Source organism: Xiphophorus maculatus, chromosome 5, assembly GCF_002775205.1.
Source record: "Xiphophorus maculatus strain JP 163 A chromosome 5, X_maculatus-5.0-male, whole genome shotgun sequence".
Lineage (NCBI taxonomy): Eukaryota > Metazoa > Chordata > Actinopteri > Cyprinodontiformes > Poeciliidae > Xiphophorus > Xiphophorus maculatus.
The window spans coordinates 11,053,228-11,072,137 of record NC_036447.1 but is presented as its reverse complement, the minus strand read 5'-3'; the positions used below and the strand labels follow the sequence as shown (position 1 = coordinate 11,072,137).

General features: G+C 37.8%; 2 protein-coding genes across 3 annotated transcripts; one reads left to right on the top strand and one right to left on the bottom strand.

Moving 5' to 3' along the window:
- Positions 1–531: 531 nt before the first annotated feature.
- LOC102235593 (factor VIII intron 22 protein-like) lies at positions 532–8,034 on the top strand. The gene is made up of 12 exons (XM_005809073.3): positions 532–630; positions 1,914–1,960; positions 3,196–3,268; positions 4,113–4,272; positions 4,387–4,455; positions 4,573–4,693; positions 4,794–4,886; positions 5,023–5,087; positions 5,603–5,684; positions 5,825–5,871; positions 7,243–7,298; positions 7,411–8,034. The coding sequence occupies exons 1-12, from the start codon at positions 572–574 to the stop codon at positions 7,490–7,492; spliced, it is 954 nt and encodes a 317-aa protein (XP_005809130.1). The 5' UTR covers positions 532–571; the 3' UTR covers positions 7,493–8,034.
- Positions 7,709–17,198, bottom strand: LOC102218305 (peripheral myelin protein 22-like). 2 transcript variants are annotated; one of them, XM_014472522.2, is made up of 5 exons: positions 17,090–17,198; positions 16,161–16,244; positions 13,866–13,974; positions 13,633–13,773; positions 7,709–9,421 (listed from the first exon to the last, which is right to left on the bottom strand). In XM_014472522.2, exons 2-5 carry the CDS (start codon positions 16,233–16,235, stop codon positions 9,261–9,263), a joined length of 486 nt encoding a protein of 161 aa, XP_014328008.1. In that variant the 5' UTR covers positions 16,236–16,244; positions 17,090–17,198; the 3' UTR covers positions 7,709–9,260. The 2 variants fall into 2 exon arrangements, with proteins under 2 accessions (XP_014328008.1, XP_023189561.1); XM_023333793.1 differs by lacking the exon at positions 17,090–17,198 and adding an exon at positions 16,414–16,636.
- Positions 17,199–18,910: the final 1,712 nt, after the last annotated feature.

Below are 18,910 nucleotides of genomic sequence, written 5' to 3'. Positions count from 1 at the left end.
ACAGTGGAGTTGAGGAAACTAAAGCTGAAGTTTTATCTTTTATTTTTATTGTTTTAAAATGCACAGTTCAACAAGGGTGGAAAGGAGGATCTGAAGAATAAAATTGCTGAATGAGGATATGACAAAAAATACTAATGTTTAATTAGTATTACTTTTTGTCACGCGCATTTTATTGTAAACACACTTTGAATAGGACTTATTTGGAAATAAACTTTTGTTTCTAACTTTATGGCTTCTAACTGAAAACAAGGAGGAAAAAAGAGAAACTATTATAACCATGAAACGGTTCATTTAAATCATATAAACTATTTAGCCTGATATGTTTAAAAAAAAAAAAGCCTCTGTAACCACCGCAGAATATACATATTTATAAGGCTGGATAATACCATAACAATACCTGTTGTTAGATGCATCAGTTTAGAATCTCTGTTTTTGGACATTTCCTGTTGGGACACGTGCTACACATTCGACATACGCCAGCCAATGAAACCTTGAGAAGACCTTCAGTAAGCCAATCGCAAAGTTCCTGTCAGAATGATTTCCTGGTTTGGTTTGTTTAGCTGTGTCGACCATGGCCGCGGAAGGCGATTTTCTGGCGAGATACAGAGCTGTGTCAAATAAATTGAAGAAGTCAGTAAGACTTTAACTTACTTTGTTTCACTGTGAGGTTGAAAGGAATGACTAGACAACGTTAAGAACAACAACGTTTATTATCTTGAATGCTATATGTAGCATTGAAGGCTAATGCTAACAGTCAAAGCTAGCGGTCGCTGTCCGTCTCTCTCGTTTTTTTCATTATCTGTGCTGTGTTTGCTTGTTTTTTATTAACTTGATATTCGCTTTGACTTTTATTCATTTTATTGAGTAAGCTTTACCTTTATTAGTTAGTGGTAGTCGCTGGTTTGATTTCAGGAAAACATTCCCCCAAGCAGGTCATAGTTAGACACATCAACCACAAAAGAAATGTAATAGAAATGTCAGACTTCATAATGTTGAGGTGTAAGACCAAGAAGAATAACATGGATGTGACCAAATGGATTTTTCTTGCGAGAAAAAAAAATGTAGCTTTTAACTCTCACCCTGGTTGCTTATTTTTAATCTTAAAAATAAGATTGGACTATAGAATACTGGTTTGTTAATGTAATCAAATATCTAAACATTTGTTGATATTTCTGCTTACAGCCATGTAAGTTATTAAATTAATCCAAATATGGATTAGCTATATAATAAATAATAAATATCCCCATTACTGTCTGTGTTCTTATCTAAGAGGCAAACTGTTGTCATGCTTAATTCTATTCTACTCTATTACATTAGAGTGTTTTAAGAAACAATCTAATGTAATAATATCACTCTCTGACTCCCTGAACTTTTGGGGTTTATTGAGGTATTTTATAGTGTTAATATTTCTGTGAAACATGTTTGTTTCCAGGTTTCAATAAATATATGTTGTATTAAAGTTGGGCTTTACAATATTAGAAAATCACATGTTTGCAATAACATTGGTAAACGTTAAGTTGACGTTAAGTTGGCAACATCATTTGCTCTAAATCCCCATATTTTTCACTCTTCTCTTTCTAATCTGTTCTTCCAGCATTGTGTGATGTGACCTGTATAATGTTTGGTATTATAATCTGTGCCAGGTGTGAACATTTAACTGCACTGAGTCTCCATTCAGTAGGTTTATTGGCATGCAAAGTACGACCTCATTCCAAACAATCCTTTGCCTTATTGTTGTTGTGTGCACTGATATTAACATGTTGCTATATTTTGTGTATCCCTAATCAAACTCTAAGTCTTCATCACTGTCAGATTTAAGCCCTGTAACACATAACAGGTCAAAGATTAATCCAGAGCTTCACTTCAACTAATCATTTGATGTAAATGCTTCTGGTTTTGCTTTCTCATTGCAGACGTTTTCTCCGGAAGCCAAATGTAGCTGAAGCCAGTGAGCAGTTTGGTGAGTCGATCCTTTTCCAGGATTCAAGATTATCTGCTGTCTGTAGCAGCCGGGTATACTTGCGTCCATGAGATAGATGTTTTTTCACCTGCATAGCTTCTTAAAAATGAATCCTGTGTTATATTGATAATTCGTCCTTACATAGAAAACTTTTCCTTATGAGGAAGATTTTTCTTTCTTGTAGCAGTAATGTTTGCCAAAACTAAGAATACACTTGTAACCTGCTGCTTCTAGAACTGTCTTTATATTAGAAAATACATTTCATAAAATGTAAATAACCCTAAACAACCACTGACTATTATGAATCTTTACAAAGGTTTATAAAAGATTCAGATTGCTTAAGACCCATTGAGTTAGTCTATTCTGTTGTTCTCTTCTAATACTTTTCCTGCCCAACAAAGATGTTCATCAGGAGACTGTCAAAGCTCCAGTGGAGCAGTTACCTGAAACAGAAAATAGACACAAAGAGGCATTTTCTTGTCATGGTTGTGAAACTCTGCGTTTGCAGACTGTCAGGATATCAGAGACAGATTTATCTCCATGGCTACATAGGTTTTAATTGTAGCAACAGTTAAAGATTGAGATGGATCTAGTCAAACCATGAAGAACAGCTGAAAATCTGTCTCTTTGTGAGACAGTTTTGACTGATCCAATTTTATGTAGTCTGGTTTCTTAACAGCTTATAGCTGCCACAGAGCTGACAGGAAATAATGTTTACAATATTTAAGTAAAGAACTGAATAATTGTGCCACGGGTTGTTCTTCATAATCCTAAAGACTGAACTGATCAATGGGCAACACAAAACGTAATTGTCAGCATAAAGCTACTCCTGTTATATACAACAAACACGGCAGGTTAGTAGGGTTGGATGTTCCTGTAGAGGCATAAAAAAGACCAACAATGCACTAAATTCAACATTAAAGTACAAAGAACAGATTTAAAATGTGTCTGCTCAACATGGACAGAAAAAAGCTTGTTTTAATTCTTCATCGTGTGTCTTTCCTTTCAGTTTAGCTGTCCTGATTTTCAGGATGAAGGTTGTGTATCCTGCACGCAGTCCTCATTTTTTCCACAAATATCTTTAATAGCTCTGTTAGGGTGAGAAATGTCTGAACAGAACACCAGTGCTGTCACTTGGTCTGCCCCTGTGATAACAGGGAGCAGATGTTTTAGAACAGTTTCACTGTTTGCCTCTTCTGTTTCATTGATTTTTCCTTCTGCATGCGCGCTTCCAGGTCAGCTGGCGAAGGAGCTGAAGCAGCAGGACTGTCTTCAGTATGCCGCCTTCTGTAACCTGGCCATGGCTCGGTGAGTGCACACGGCCAAGGTAGAATTTTAATGTTTGGACTTCTTTATGGTTATTTCAGTCTGCTGTTCATTTGGTTGTGATGGTGACATAATGAGAGATTTTGGGACATTTTCTTCAGCAGGTTATATTGACTTATTGAAAGTATTGTTAATATTTGATGTTATTATTGGGTCTGAGTGATCTGATCATGAATGTATGGGGCTAAAGGCTAACAGGTTTATGTATTTGACACCCACTATAATAATGCATCTATGTCCATATTTTTGTCTACGTCGTTACAGGTATTACATTTTTTTTTAATACCTCCAGCAGTATTTATGTCTCTGTGTGAGTCAGCTGAGTTTGGCTCCAGTCTTTGGCTTACTCTAAGCTACTCTTTCGAAATGAACATGGCAGATAAAGCATTTTACTGCTGCCGGATGAACCTGGTTTTAAATGTTCTAAGTTTTCTAAGTCTGAAGTGGTCTAAAAAAGTAAGCAACATTATACAGAGGTAAATTTTGTTACACCACAGCAATGTGCCAAGCAGGAGCAGCTACATGGGGGCTGATGAGCCTGGACAAAGCTGGCGGCTGCACTCAGAGGTTGGACGAGTTGTATGTCTGCTACGTTTTCCCATTTTTCCTGCACATTTTACCGATTAGCTGCCGGTATTCAAATGTGCAGAATAATAAATCCATTTCTCTTTCGTCTTGTTTTAATCTCACATTAATGTAGATATTATATGGATTCAAAATGTAGCACTGCACCAATTTTTTTTCAGCGACCAATAAATGTGACTTTCAAAATGACTCAAATCACTTTTGCATTCAGCTCCATGTATGATTATTTATTTATGTACAGGTGCGAGCAGACCCTGTTTAATGCTCCTGGAGAAGCACTGGCCTTAACTGACGCTGCGCGTCTCTTTCTGTCATCTGAGAAGGAGATCAAAGCCCTGCAGGCTCCGAGCTTCGATGAACACCTTCAAGCTGCCCTCAACTGCTACAGTTTTGCCATTAAGGTTAAGGCTGTGTAACAGCAGCAGAACTCCGTTCAGTGTAATATCTGAAAACAGATGGGAGTCTGACTGCATTCTTGTGCTGTGACTGAATGCTGATGTGAAAATGCGTTACAGGTGTACATTGAGATGAACCAGCCTGTGATGGCAGCCAGCCTGTGTTTGGAACTTGGCAACGCGCTCAAGGTTGGATTGTTGCTTCCAGCTGTCCCGTATGATTAATGAAGAAGGTTTTCAATTTTGCTTTAAGGGTCATTCATGTAAGCCACATGGCGCATCAGTCTTTTCTCCATACTTCTACAGGAAATGAACAGGCCAGGAGAAGCGATCGTTCACTTCCAGAGGGCTGCAGAGTTACAGACGCAGACGCCTATAGAAGCTCTGCTGTCCATGGGAGAGATAGCCACGTGTAAAATCCTCACACGTGAGTTGCGTCCGCTCATTCAAATGAGATCATGTCATTTGTGGTACGTTGGGCTTGATTCCAGATGTTTGACTTTGTATTCAACTCCTCTGATTTGCAGGTGACTATGACGGTGCTTTATCAGTGTTCACAGAGATGCAGCTGATGTGTCAGGAGAGAGGACTGCAGCTTCCAGGCACCACAAGCCCTATTGGTGAGGCTCCGACCAGAGCCTACTGGTCACCATTCTTAGATGCTCAGACTCTTGTATATTTCTATGTTGTCTCTAGTGTCGTTTATTCCTGTGATTAAACTGAAAAGCTCACCAGTTTCTTTGTTTCAATCAAAAGGTGCCTTTCTGGACATTGTAGCAAAATGTGAGATTTCTAGAGTTCTGCTGCTGATGTTACTTGAGGTAAGCTTTGTGAAAAAATTTTTTATTTTTATGTAAAGATACTTCTGAAATGTTTTTGCGCCAAATACTGGGGCCTTCTAAAAGTATTCACACACTTGCAAGTCTTTCATAATACATAAGCAATCGTGCATTTCAGTGTGTTAATTGAATTTTCCAAGTATAAAACAAATTTGTGAGGTGAAATGAACCTGAGATATTGTTTTGTGTGGTGTGAATTTCTATTCAGCCTTCCTGAGTCAGTGCTTTGTAGAACCACCTTCTACTGCAGAAAATGGTTCTACAAAGGCAGTGTTTATACCAGCTTTGCATGTAAAGAGAGTTAAATTTTTGCCTACTCATCTTTGTAAAATACATTAAGGTCAGTTGTCCTGCAATTAATTTACAAATAAACAACCCTTAACCGTTAAAGCTATAAAAGAGCAAAACATTTTCAGGCATTAAAACAGCTCAACTGCTGCAGGTCATCACATTTTAATGGAACTGCCTCATGTGTGTGGGTGGGTGTTTCTTTGCAGCCTCCACCTCAGAAGTTACTACCAGAACATGCCCAGACCCTGGAGAGGTATGCCTGGGAATCCTTTGACCCTCATAGCCAAGGTAGATGCTCCTTAATATTTAACTGTTTGGGAGAGTTGGAGGGAAAAAGTGAACGATTTTAGTTCCCGTCAAACTCTGAGCATGAATCAGGTGAATGACCCTGGCAGTGGTGTAAATATGAATGCTGTTTGCTCTTTCAGTGACCTTCCTGCCTGAGAATGTGTTCCTGCTTCTGCAGTCTATAGTGGTGAGTTTTGTGATACATGCACTTGGCCAAGTCAAAAGGTTCCTGACCTTTTCTGCCTCACACACAGAAGTTGTTTTTCATAGCCTGTACATGACAGTGATTAATGTTTTGGTTGCATTTCCCCCTTTGGCAGCACAATTACTCTTCTCTGTTTGGCACCAATGTTGCTAGACTTTTCATAGTATCTTTCAGTTTCTCGCAGTTAATATTTTGTATTTTATTTGTACAACCACAAAGTAGTTTATTGGAGTTTTATCAGCTCAACATGATGGTGAAGTGGAAGTACAATGATAAAAGTATTTTTTTTTTCTTCCTCCTAGCAGTGAAGGTTCATCCTCCAGCAGGAAAAATATTCTAAATATAAAGCTAGAGAGCTGGGCAATAACAATAGCTACTGCAATAGACATGCGATTAATATCAATAGAAAATGAGTCCAACAGAATGTTCAATAATTTCACTTAACTGCGATACAGAACCACAGAGTATTCTGGGGGTTGTAGGCACAGGAAAGGCTTTATCCACTCAAGCTCTCACGGCCAGCTAAGCAAGGTTGGTGGCATCAACTAACTCACTTGCTCTTTGGTTGCCTTGCAGCAACCTGTTGAATAACTTGCGCAGCAGTAGTTTCAGGTTTTGCCACAGTAACTCACAACTACTTAAAAATAAAAAAACAACAGTGTGGAGCTAAAGGAGAAAATTAGTACAACAACTTGTGAGGAAACGGTGGATAAGACAGGAAAGGAAAAGGTTTGGCTGTATTTCAGATATTTAAAATTTAAAAATAAACTTATGAAAAATTATTGATATTGACTGATGTGAAACCCTTATATTGTGGTAAGTTTTCATCCATTTCAACTGGCCCTGAGCTACAGTAGAAAGACAGATCAAAGTATAATTGTGTTTTTTAATGGCCTACACCTAAATATATTGACGGTGTTGGTTTGCAGCTGTAATTACAACAAAAGGTGCTCGTACTTCTACAAAGTACTAAATTAGGCAGCTGAATAGTGAATGCATGTCACTCTTTTTCAGGTTTTAATTTGTAAATAAAAAAAGTGTTTTATTTTCCTTCCACTTCTCAATTATACACTACTGTGTACCAGTCTGTCTCAAAAATCCCCCCAAATTCCCAATTAAATAGAAGTTTGTAATGTGACAAGAAGTGGAAAATGTTCAAGCTGCTTGACTAATACAGCAAGGCTCTGCATAAGTCAAATACCTTTAATAAAATAAGAGTTTCTGTTCTTTTTATGCTGCCTAAGCTCATTTTATGTGGCAGTAAACATAGAAATATGAGACGTTAACAAGCTCATTTGAATCTGTAGTTATGTTTTTATTAGTGCGGTGTCTAACAGCAGATCTGTTCTGCAGATGGCGTGTCAGGAAAAAGACACAGAGTCCCTCAAGTCCTTGCAGACTGAGCTGTGGTGAGCATTCATAAATGTCTCGTCCCATCATGTGATCTGCACAGAGAAGCATTTCCAGGCCTCGCCATCATTTTCCATATTGATCACGTTTTTGTGGCTTTTCTCTCTGCAGGCCTTTTCTGACGGCAGAGCAGAATCATCTGCTCCACCTTGTGGTTCTGGAGCGAATTGCACCGTCTGGTCAAGGCATTTAGCATAGCCTGGCTTTTACTCACTTCCTCTGGGAACAATACTGTGTGTAATGGAATATTCCCGTTTCTGAGCGGTCTGTTCTAAGACCCAAAGAAGGGTTGTTTTCACGGTTTAGGAACTCTGGCAGAGACACTTTCATGTTTTATTCACTCATTTCAACCTGGACCAATACTTATATGATTTAAAATGAGGTTGTTTGAGGTAAAACACAGCTTCTGTTTGTTTGAATTGACTTTATTAGTAAAAGACAAGGCTTAGACTCCAATGTAAATACAAACAAATTGTCTAATGCATAGTTCTGTTAAATGGTAAAACGCAACACCTCCGCTCTTCATCCCTGGATCGTTTTAAGGTTCACTTGTACAAACGTACTTTACATAAGATAGCAGCCGACTACAGACAGAAAACAAAACATAGCTTAAAAAAAGTACACTCAATACAAAATGCTACAAAAATATAATTGGTTACATTGTACATAGACGTAGAAGGTATATACCATACTTGTAAAATAATGAAAAATGATTAAATGTTCTGTGAAGTAAGACTTTTGTTTCAAGAATGTTCATTGTTATTGCTATTTAGGCAAGTCTCTGTACCCTCTGAGGTACAGGGCAGTAGTAACTATCAGCCTCACAACACAATTACCTCACATGATGGATTCACTCAACATATCTTTCTAAAATACAGTATATCCCAGGAGCTTCTTCTGAAGGTGCTCATCTTTTCACATCACAACTTTGTTAGAAACTTTAGTTTTTAGCTCAGCAACAGAAAAGATGACTGACACAACGCTCATGTCTTAGGATGTCAGCAACCTGGATATAAGTGTCAAACATAAGCTGCAATTCTGATCAGAGGTTAGATCCACTCATTACAGGAAGAAGTTCCATATTCATTTTTTCCTTCTTTTTTTTTCCAGGACAGGATGATGCCACATGTAGCTTCAGGAATTTTTAAAAGACAAGAATCTGATGCACAAGTTTTGTGCTCTTTTATAGCACAAAATTTTGTTCCATAAACACTCAAAAATAAATATGCGCCCTCACTGATATAATATATCTCACTAAGAAGGCTTTTGGTATAATTCTGGCTGGATACTTCCTATCAAAAGGGTAGAGTTCATTCAAATTAGTTGGCTTTCAGGCAGAGGTCCATCTTTTAAGCACAGAACACACATTTTTAATTGGGTTATGGATTTCCAGTATCTTATTTTCTCAACCTGCTTTATCCGTTTCGAAATTATACATTTGAGCCTTTAGGTGTGGGACGGATTAGCAAAAACTCACAACAAATTCAAAATTGTTTCCATTTTTTGTTTAACATAAATTAGCTCAGCAAACTGAAAATAGAGGAATATTGAATGCATGCCAATGAGTGTATGAGCAGTTCTGAGTGGATCTGTACCACTCACAAATTGAACTTAGATGGACAGATCAGACATGTGCGTGGCGGAAATCTAGTCAGCACAGTCAGAAGAACAGCAAGTAACATTTCACACAGACTTTAAAATGCTGATAATGTCTGGACTGAGTTTCCAGCCCTACAAGTAGCTACATCGCAGAGATAAATGATTAATTAGTTAAGGTTACACAGATAAAAAATCTCCTTATCTTACCCACTTACAGTCCCATTCTCCAACTCTAACTTGTTAAAATCAAATCAAGAGTATTGGCTCGTTAGCATTCCAACATATTCCTAACTGAGGATGAAGCTGACAAGTCTTGAAATGACTAAAAGGACAAAGGAGCACGGACCCCATCCTCCTCCAATTCACTCATTCCTCTTCCGCAGCACGATGTAGGTGATGGTGAGGAAGAGAGTGAGGACGAAAGAGATCCACGCCAGGATGTAGCTGTGCCCGTACCCTCCTTTTTTGTCAGTGGTGTGAAGCTGCGCTGTGTAGATCGAGGCTGCGGTCATTATGCACAGGCCTGCAGGAGAAGAGGAAGGAAGGAAATGGGGAGTGATGATGCACAGAGATGAGATTTTTAGAAGTAGTCATGTTTTCTCTGAAAAGGAAAAAAGTCAACAGCAGCAAGATTGTTAAAGAGGGCTTGTGTACAGCTCCAGGCCATTTGGTCCAAACAGTAAAACCATTAATATTATATAGATCCTGATATATTTCAAGCTTTTATTTCTGTTCCATTACGATGATTATTGTAAGTAGGGGTTAGCGATATGCACTTAAAGTTTTATTACGATACTTTGTGGTATCATTCCTACACATACCCATTTGTAATGCGCTTCCTAAGGATACCAGGCACACAAAAAAATGTGATTTATGTCACTAATCTGCACACAGTAATCACGTCTAGTTATATTTTGAAATGTATTGATATTTATTGATACTCTCAATGCAAAAAACAGTGGAGAAAATAGTAAAACTAACAATCCCAACAATACAGACAGTTTGGGGCTATTTTAAGCATCATTAATTTGAATTTATTGTGACAACGGTAAATCGATACCATGATTATACCCATGAATATCATGATTTTTAAAAAATGATGGCTGTAAATGATTAACAAAGCCAAACCCTAACTACAAGACCGAGGTTCTCACTATGTTACAATCTTACATCAGACCAGTAAATACCAGCTATTTCAAGATGTCGGCCTACAGGAAAGCATGTCCATCTACTGTATATGTACTTGTTTCTTGGTCTGGCTGAACTGAAGTTAGACCTCTGGAAAACCCTCTGGCTTAACAGAAGGAATGTAAAAAGCTGTTTTCTGGATGCTTCTCTTTGAGCTGGCTTTTGAAACTCTGACTCCTGCTGCAGTCCACACTGCATCAATCTACCCCATGTCTTTGAACAGATCATGGTTATCCCAGTTGCTGATGCAGATTTTCCTAACATACTTTTTCCTTCCACTCAACTTTCAATTATCAAGCGTGGATAAAGAACTCTGTGACAAGCAAGCGTTTTTATAAATGACCTCTTCCGGTGGTTCGGCCTCAGAAGGTGTCAGTAGCTATTTCTTGGTCAGCTGTGAAGTCAGCATGTGTCCATATATTCGCATGGACTATAAAATATTTCTGTATTAAAAATACTTTATGTCTTACTTAACACTGCATTCCCATTTCCTGAGAAACATTTTGCATTTTAATTAGCTGTAAGAGAGCCATCAAGATGAATAAAAATAGTATTTTAGTAATGAATCTATGAAAGTTTAACTTTTTGAACTAAACTACTAAAATGAAAACACTTTTTAATGATCTTCTAATTTATTGAGATGTGCCTATAAAATGAAATGAGAAATATGACAGCCACGCTTTATCTTTTCCATGTCATTACAGCTGCTATTCTTTGTGCAGGTTTCTTTATTATTTATTAATTCTCAGCAAATGTTCAGGACTGAAAACTGAGAGATTGCAGAAGAAACAGAGAGATTGCTGTATGTTTCTGAACATAGAGGAGGTCAGAAACACAGAGGATCTGAACTCCTCTATGTTTCTGTCCACTTCTTTTGGTATCACCTGCTGATTACTGATTGTTTATTTCCTTAAACAGTCAGTACAGGGCCAACATGATCCATTAGAAATACAAACTGCCACCAAAACATCTAAAAGGATCACACCAATTATAGTCATGTTTAAAATCCATGCCATATTCAAGTGTTTTTCATGTGGTTATTCGATGCATTGCAGTACATGGCTGTGCACAAAAAAAAAAAAAAAAAAAACCTCTGGAGGCTTCCAGGATGGGAAAATCCAATTGTTTTGAATCGTGACTGAAGCAACAAAGCTTTGGAGCCTTGAATAATGTAACATCCCAGGCATCCTCAGCTCACTGGCAGCTGTTTGGTGAGCTCCGCTTCAACTAAATATTTGTTTTTGAGATGAAAATTTAAAAAAGGAACATGTTAAGACATGATCTTTTTTTTACACTCAGTGATTTCGTACGCAGTTCTCCTCTATTGTTTATTGTTGCTACATTGTCATGCTTTCACACAATAACACAAACATGGTCACAGCATTTGAGGACGTCGCTCTTACTTTAAAACGGCTTAAATGTTTTACTTTCTCACTTCCTGTGAGACAAGATCATGATTCCTAAAAGCCAATGATGTTTCTGTGTATAACCACCTGGTCAAATTCTTTAGTCGAACAGAAACATGAGTCTGAAACTGACCCACCCTTCTGTATCCCCCACTGGGGATTGTAAAGACATTGGAGGAGTCTTTGGGTGTTGCCTGAGATAAAAAACCCTAACCATTTTCTGATACATACTGTATGTGCATCAGACAAAATTGTCTTAAAACATTCTGAAAGGACAAGTTGAATTTACGATCATCTTGTAAATGAGTCTACAGTTAAAATGTTGTGCTTGTAGAGCTGAGTGAGCTGGCAGATCGACAGGAAACGTGGCCCAGCCATAGGCACTGACAGCTGAAACAATGGAAAGGGCGATAAAACTCCTGGAAGATATCTGAACACAGTTATTGTTCCCAGATAGATGAATCTCTCATTTATTGTAAGAACAAACAAGATGGGAACAAACTGCTAGACGTCAGAATGGGCCAGGGTAAAAGGTTTTCCCAGCAACTCGTCTCGCTATAAAAGAGACGAGTTCTTTCACATTTTGGCACTTTACAAACACAAACTTCAAAGTACTTCATTTAGATTTTATGTGATAGAACAACACAACGTAGGACAGATTTTTAAAAGAAAAAGAAAATGAGTTAATACTTTGCCGAAAGACCTGTTCCGTCAACTGCAGCTGCGATTCTTTAATTCACATGTAATTCACATGTACAGATGTGAATTATTGCCCTTTCTTTGCAAAATTGTTGAAGCTTAGTCAGATTTGGTGGAGAACATCAAGCATTAAATTCTAATTCTTGCCACAGATTCTCAACTGGATTTTGATCCTGACTTTGACTGGGTCACTCTAACACATGAACAAACTTCTTGGTGTTTGTCATTGGGTTGTAGTTCTGTTCAAAGCTGAACCTCTGACTAGCCTCAAATCTTTAACAGGTAGGCACGCTGTATATTTACCTCCATTCTTCTACCAATCCACTCTAACCAACTTTCCTGTCTCTGTTCAACATCAGCTTCCCTTAGCATGATGCCACCACCACTATATTTCACATGGGGAAGGTGTTTTCAGGAATCTATTATTACGGTAGTTGTCTGTCACTGTGTTCACCAGTGTTCTCTAACAAACCTGCTAGGTCTTCGTGAAACAGCCAGATTTAAACTGAGATTAAATTACACACATGGACTCTATTTGCCAATTACATGACTTTTGCAGGCAGTATGTTGCACTGGATTTTATTTTAGGGTATCAGTGTGAAGGAAGCTGAATAAGAATGCAAGTCATGGTTTTAGATGTTTAATTGTAATAAAAAATTGAAAATCATTAAACTGTTTCTTTAGCTTCATAATTTTATGTTACTCTGTGTGGCTCTATCACAGAAAAACCGAAAATTTGAAAAAGCATTTATAACACACTGTATGCTGCACCAAAACCAAAAGTCAGGAGTTATTATGTGTGACTGGACTAAAAGATCAGGTTAAGGAAGATGTATTTACATTAAAAAAGCAGCCAAACACTAACTGTTGTTTGCGTGTAAACAGCAATGAGAAGTAGCCATGGACTGCAGATGATTGGATGGTCATAATCAGTGATGAATCTGTGCTGGATGAATAGATGGTACCAGAACTACTGTTGCAGTCAGAATATGTGGCTGTAAGTATGAAGGACCAGGAAGAAAAGTGTTCACAATTTCTAACTTAATAACAACCTACATAATGAGCAAACATAAGCTGTCATTTACAGCTTAGGATTTGCATCTCATTTGAGCTGATCTGTGCATGGAGGCTCAAGCATCACATGTTTTCTCTGACCTTTAAAACATGATCTCAAACACATTATTATTCTTAGTTAGTTAGCCTTAGGGATTACTAATAATGCATCTTTTTGTAACGCTACAAAATCTCACATTTATTTCTGCTAGAATTTTTTTTTTCAATCGTCTGCATCGTTTTGAAGGCATCGAGGTTTAATGGCATTATTGACCTCGGTCAGCCAAGCATGCGGCATCCGTACGAAACAAAATGCAGCGATACGAAACAGGGACATGAATCAATATCTCTCACAGCAGCACTCTGCATTTGACTCCAGGTTACTTACAAGCGATTAACTGTAAAATGCCAGTGAAGATGAACCTCTGCCCTTTGGGCAGGGTAAACAGCTGAGCCACGAACACAAACAGGGCCAGGATGGTGAAAACGCAGGCCAGGACCGAGGTGGCCTGCACCGACTGGAGGAAGTCTGCAGTGAGACGGAAAGTTAAAAGAAAAAAATTTACTTTTTCAATTAACACCGCTCATTTAAATTTTTTTTTTTTTTTTTTTTATTCAAACCTGATTCAGCTTCTGAGTATTTTTTCAGATCGCCATAATGCCAGTCTGAGTTTATTAAGTCCCACTTGCCCCACAGGTCTGTGTATGCAGTGTCAGTAACCCACCAGGCCTGAAAACAAGAATAAATGTCAAAACATACAGAGGCACATAATGATTACATTGCAAACATTTGGAAGTTGTATTCTTGGCAAAGGTTTCTTTCCTCATCTTGTTTTTCCCTCTAATGTGTGTGTGTGTGCGTGTGTTTATCAATGTGGGCAGACCAATTCACTGTTGTCTTACAAAGCTTTTTTTATTATTCTATACACATTGCTCTGCTTGTTTTTGTGCATGTGGAGGTCTGAAGATCTGCAACACAGTGGGCGGCGAAAACATATTTTGACATTTAAGTCAGGCTTTATTCTTGATGCTTTACACACTTGCACTGTGAGGCCAAAGGTGCAGGGAAAGGCACTGTTGAAAACTTCTGAACTGAAAAAACTGAGATATAACTTAATGCGATCAGTCAGACTTTTATGTAAAATCAAATTCACTTTAAACATGGGAAATCACATACAAAACAACATGTCATGTTTGGTTTTTCTATTTGTTTTGCTATTTTGTTGTAGAGCATTATTTAGTCAAGACAAAATCCACAGTCTTCGTAAGAATATTTTACACACACACACACTTGTTGACATCACATAGCATATAGCAAATAATCACAGTTCTTTTAGACAATTTTGTCTTTTTTATTCTCTTTGTTATTCACTATTGTTTTAATCAAATTCCCTATTTTGAGGTGTTTACATGTTGTTATTTATTGTCGCACCAAAATATTGGAGCTGCAGTGGAAAACACCTCATGGATTTCAGGAATATTTGCCAAAAATGTTAAAAATGTAGGGTTAGGGCTAGGTTAAATAATATTTTCATAAAACTTTTTGATATTAAAAATCCACAACATTTCTAATCAATGTGAAGTATGTTTCCTGAAGGACTATCCCATTGTTGTTAGCATACAGTGTCTTTGTGTAGGGTAATATCATTAGTCCTGAATATGAAGGAGTGTTTTAAGCTTTCCACCTTATTGTTATTTTCCAGACTCTTATTGCTAAGTGGAAAAGGAAATTGTACTTAAGTCTCATAATTAAAGGTCAACTAATGGTGAGACTTCTACATCTGGAATAAAGATTTACACTAAGTGATTACAGAGACAGGCTAGCTGTTAGCCAATACTGATGCTAAAGTTGGCATCTGCTTGAAAGCTTCCTTTAAAAAGTAAACTAAAGGATGTTTTACAGTTTTTGAGGAATCTGGAATGTATTTATCTTTCAAGATTGTTTGTTTGAAATATCTCAACTGATCAAACATGAACTGGATAAATCTATATTAAACAATGATTCTTTAAAACACAGTGTAAGATAAATTAAACCTTCCCTCTATTTGTCAATGTTTTCTTTTGCATCAGGGTCCCTTTGTAAGCTATAAAGTGCAAAATAATGGGCAGAGGTCAGTAAAGACACCAAATGAGCAAGAATGTAGAATTTCTGAATGAACAGAGCAGGAAGTGCTCTGCTTTTACTTTGATAAGTTGAGAATGTGTAATGACTTAGCCAGCTTAATAATATTTCAGGGTTTCTTAAGTTCTTTTTTGATTTCAAATGATCCAAGGACATTTAATACAACCCTCAGTTAAAGTAGCATCAGTGTTTATCACCCCACAGCTAACATGAACAGATTGTTATCATCATAAACCGCTCACAGTCCACTGTTACTAGTGAAAAAACTCTCCACAGTAAAACATGAAGCTATGTATGTTAGAGCTGCAGTCTAGCTTTCACAATGGCTTGCTTTCATTAGTGATTACATGAAATGGGTCATTCCGCCAAATGGGTGCCATCTCCTTTTTGTAAATTTCCAAAATTAAAGTAGTTTTTATATATTTTTTCCTAACCTGAATCTACTAGTACAGTATACATAAGTGGTCATTGGCCATCTCAGCTAACTTTATTTAACTTTTACAACGGTTTTTACCAAAGATGGTTGCATTTTTAAAATGGCAAAATATCGGGCACAAATTGGTGAAGGGGTTGACTGACTGAAACCCATGAGCTCAGTTCTGTTGCCTCTTGTGATGTCATCATCCAAATTGAAAACAAATTAGCAGGGATTTTTGTCATCCAGTGCCGTTTTTTAAACTCCTACAGTGAAAATTTGTTTCCCAGCTTTGATTTTGCCATCCGTACAGATTAGTTAGTAGGGGGGGGAAAAATCACTTCTGGCCCCCCTAAGTAAGAAAATAAAAAGTACTCACGTTATCAATGGTGGCCACCAGGAGTAGGATGATGGTGGTGACGTGCAAAACGACGATCCCTGCCAGCACCAACATTGTGACCCTCTGAAAATTGATAAATGAGAGGAATGCGAACGGATGCACATCATTGCTTATTTTCCACTCACATGCGCTTTATAGGACGCATCAATTAACACACAGCACGAGTTCCAGTTATACAATTTAACATTGAAAGACGTTGAAAACAGAGAGGAGAGAGACAGAGAGCCATTACATGCGGATCCAAACACGCCCCGGGAGTCAGGAGGATTTTGGAACAACATTTGGAGTCAGACACGTCGCACAGTTAGGCGGTTTGACGCTCCAAAGCGCTTCATTTTACAACTCAGTCCTCTTTTCTAGCAACTTAAAGTCAATTCCTCCCCAGTTAAATGCTCTGAAAACTACTGCTCTTCGCTTATCTTCTCGTTTTCACCGCTTTCCGCAGTATCCGTCGACGAGAAAGACGCGTTTGTTTGGACGTGTTTGGGCATTCCCAAATGGGACCCCTTCAGTTACACACACACACACACACACACACACACACACACACACACACACACACACACACACACACACACACACACACACACACACACACACGCACACACACGGACACACACAGGCCCGGCCCAACACCGCAGTCAACAACTTTAGAAAGAGCGCGAGAATCCAGCAAGGAAAAAACGACTCACAACTCTAACTTGCACAAAAACAAAAATGACTATATTAGATGTGCAACCTCTTTGGCGCACTTATTGTGCTTATTTTACCCTTCAACGCTTTTACAGTGCACTCGGCTAACGTTATCTCTCTTTATAATAACAAATAAGACTGATAACACAGTTCCGAAGAGTATGTCCGGTAATCCGGGACTTCTCTGAAATAGCTACAGAATGAATAAAAGTTACCTGAAAGCGCTTCAAGTTTCGGCGCAGCAGCTGCTTGGGAATGTGTAAAAGTGTGTCCCCACCCTGCTTCTAATTCTCAACACACACATCTCCCTGTTTTCTCACTCTCTTTCCACCCCTTTTTACTCTCTCCTCTTAGCCCCACCCAGAAAGTCTCAAATATATATGTGTGTATTTTTTTCAATAAAAGAAAGACTCAAACCACGGAAATGCTGTCATGGTGTACTTAAAACTGTGCGTAAAACGGGTCGCATCTAAAAATCCGACTTTGTGATGAGTTAGTGTGATGTTTTGTATTTTTAAATGTTTGAGTCGAGTGGCTCAACTTTCCCCGTGTGTTGATGGAAGTTTGAGGAAGAATCCCCTCTAACTTCCATTTTCTGTGCCATTGTGCACCCAGAATAACTTCTGCAATGATGACACATTAGACAGACTTGTACTCAGTGGAGCAGCGCGATCTGAGTCCATCTTCTGTGAAACAGCTACACTCTGATGGTGACATTTAAAAGCGTGAGGGTAAAAGCAAAGAGAAGACAATAACTAGAAATCTACATTTCATAAGTTTCAGCAACAAGGCTCCTGTTTTGGATAAACTTGATCAAAAGTATTAGTATGATCACTTCTGTCCCAGCTGCAAACTATCAACCCATAGCATGACTCTGCTGCCACCATGTTTCACCCTGGAGAGCTGGCCAATCGTGTCCAAACATGTTGCCACATGGTTGAATCTTCTAATGTTAAAAATACTGAAAGGACACAATTTTGTTTAGTGAAAAATTCTAATTTTTTTTTACGTTTCTATTTTCTTTACCTGCTCAATAATAAACTATCCATCAAACCATAAATTATTCCCATTCACCTGTCTGTAAATCTAAAAAATAAAGAGTCTCACACATCTGCTATATAAGAAAGGCTTGCAGTTTCTGAATTGTTTAAAATCAGATTTAGGTAAAAAGAAAAAAATAATAAGTTGCTCTTTAATGATGTATATTTTGACCTATACAAATTATCCAATTGCAACCTATCCAAAGTTTGTTTTTAAAAATGTTCAACTGTCCAGTTGCTGGTGAAACCTGATGTAAATAATGTTTTTTTTTTTTATTTAACTGCTTTATTTTTGATGCCATGATGTTATAGCTTTGTGGTCAAAGTTAAAGTAAGTAGGTTGTAATGGTGGACAACCTATTAAGGGTTTGCATAAAGTTGACATATATCTGATGAAGAAAACATTCTTCTAAATACCAACAACATCTGAGATCTGAAAAGACTGAAATTGTGAAGTTACCGAATGACAATATTTCTCTTCCAAAAGGTTGACCCAGACTAAGTTTAGGCTCCTGAAACCGTGGCAACCCCAATAGGAACTCATTAATAACTTATTCCTGGAAGAAAGGCCTTTCTGCTTTATATTTTCAAAATTATTTTTCACTCAACACCAGTACACAAATAGTACATTTTGCTTCAACATTTTACCTCATAGAGTTCCCTCTAATGAAAAAGATCAATTTCAGTTCAATCCATCCTTTTTACAGTTCATTTTTGCATGAAGGCCAGGTTTAGTGTAAATAGCCACAAAATTCCATGCAAATTATCTTCTAATGTTGTGTGACAGCATTTAAAGGGTTATAAAAGAAAATATGCATGATCCTCTGTGAAATTCTTGAGATTAGGGAATCCCTAGTACTTGGTTCAGTGGAAAGAAATTGGATGATCCAAAACATCCCAAAGTGTCTGTGCATGTGTGCTTGCTAAAATAAAAATATTTTCAAAAGATTAAAACTATGACTGTGAGCTGCTCAGCCTATGGAATTTTTCATGCAC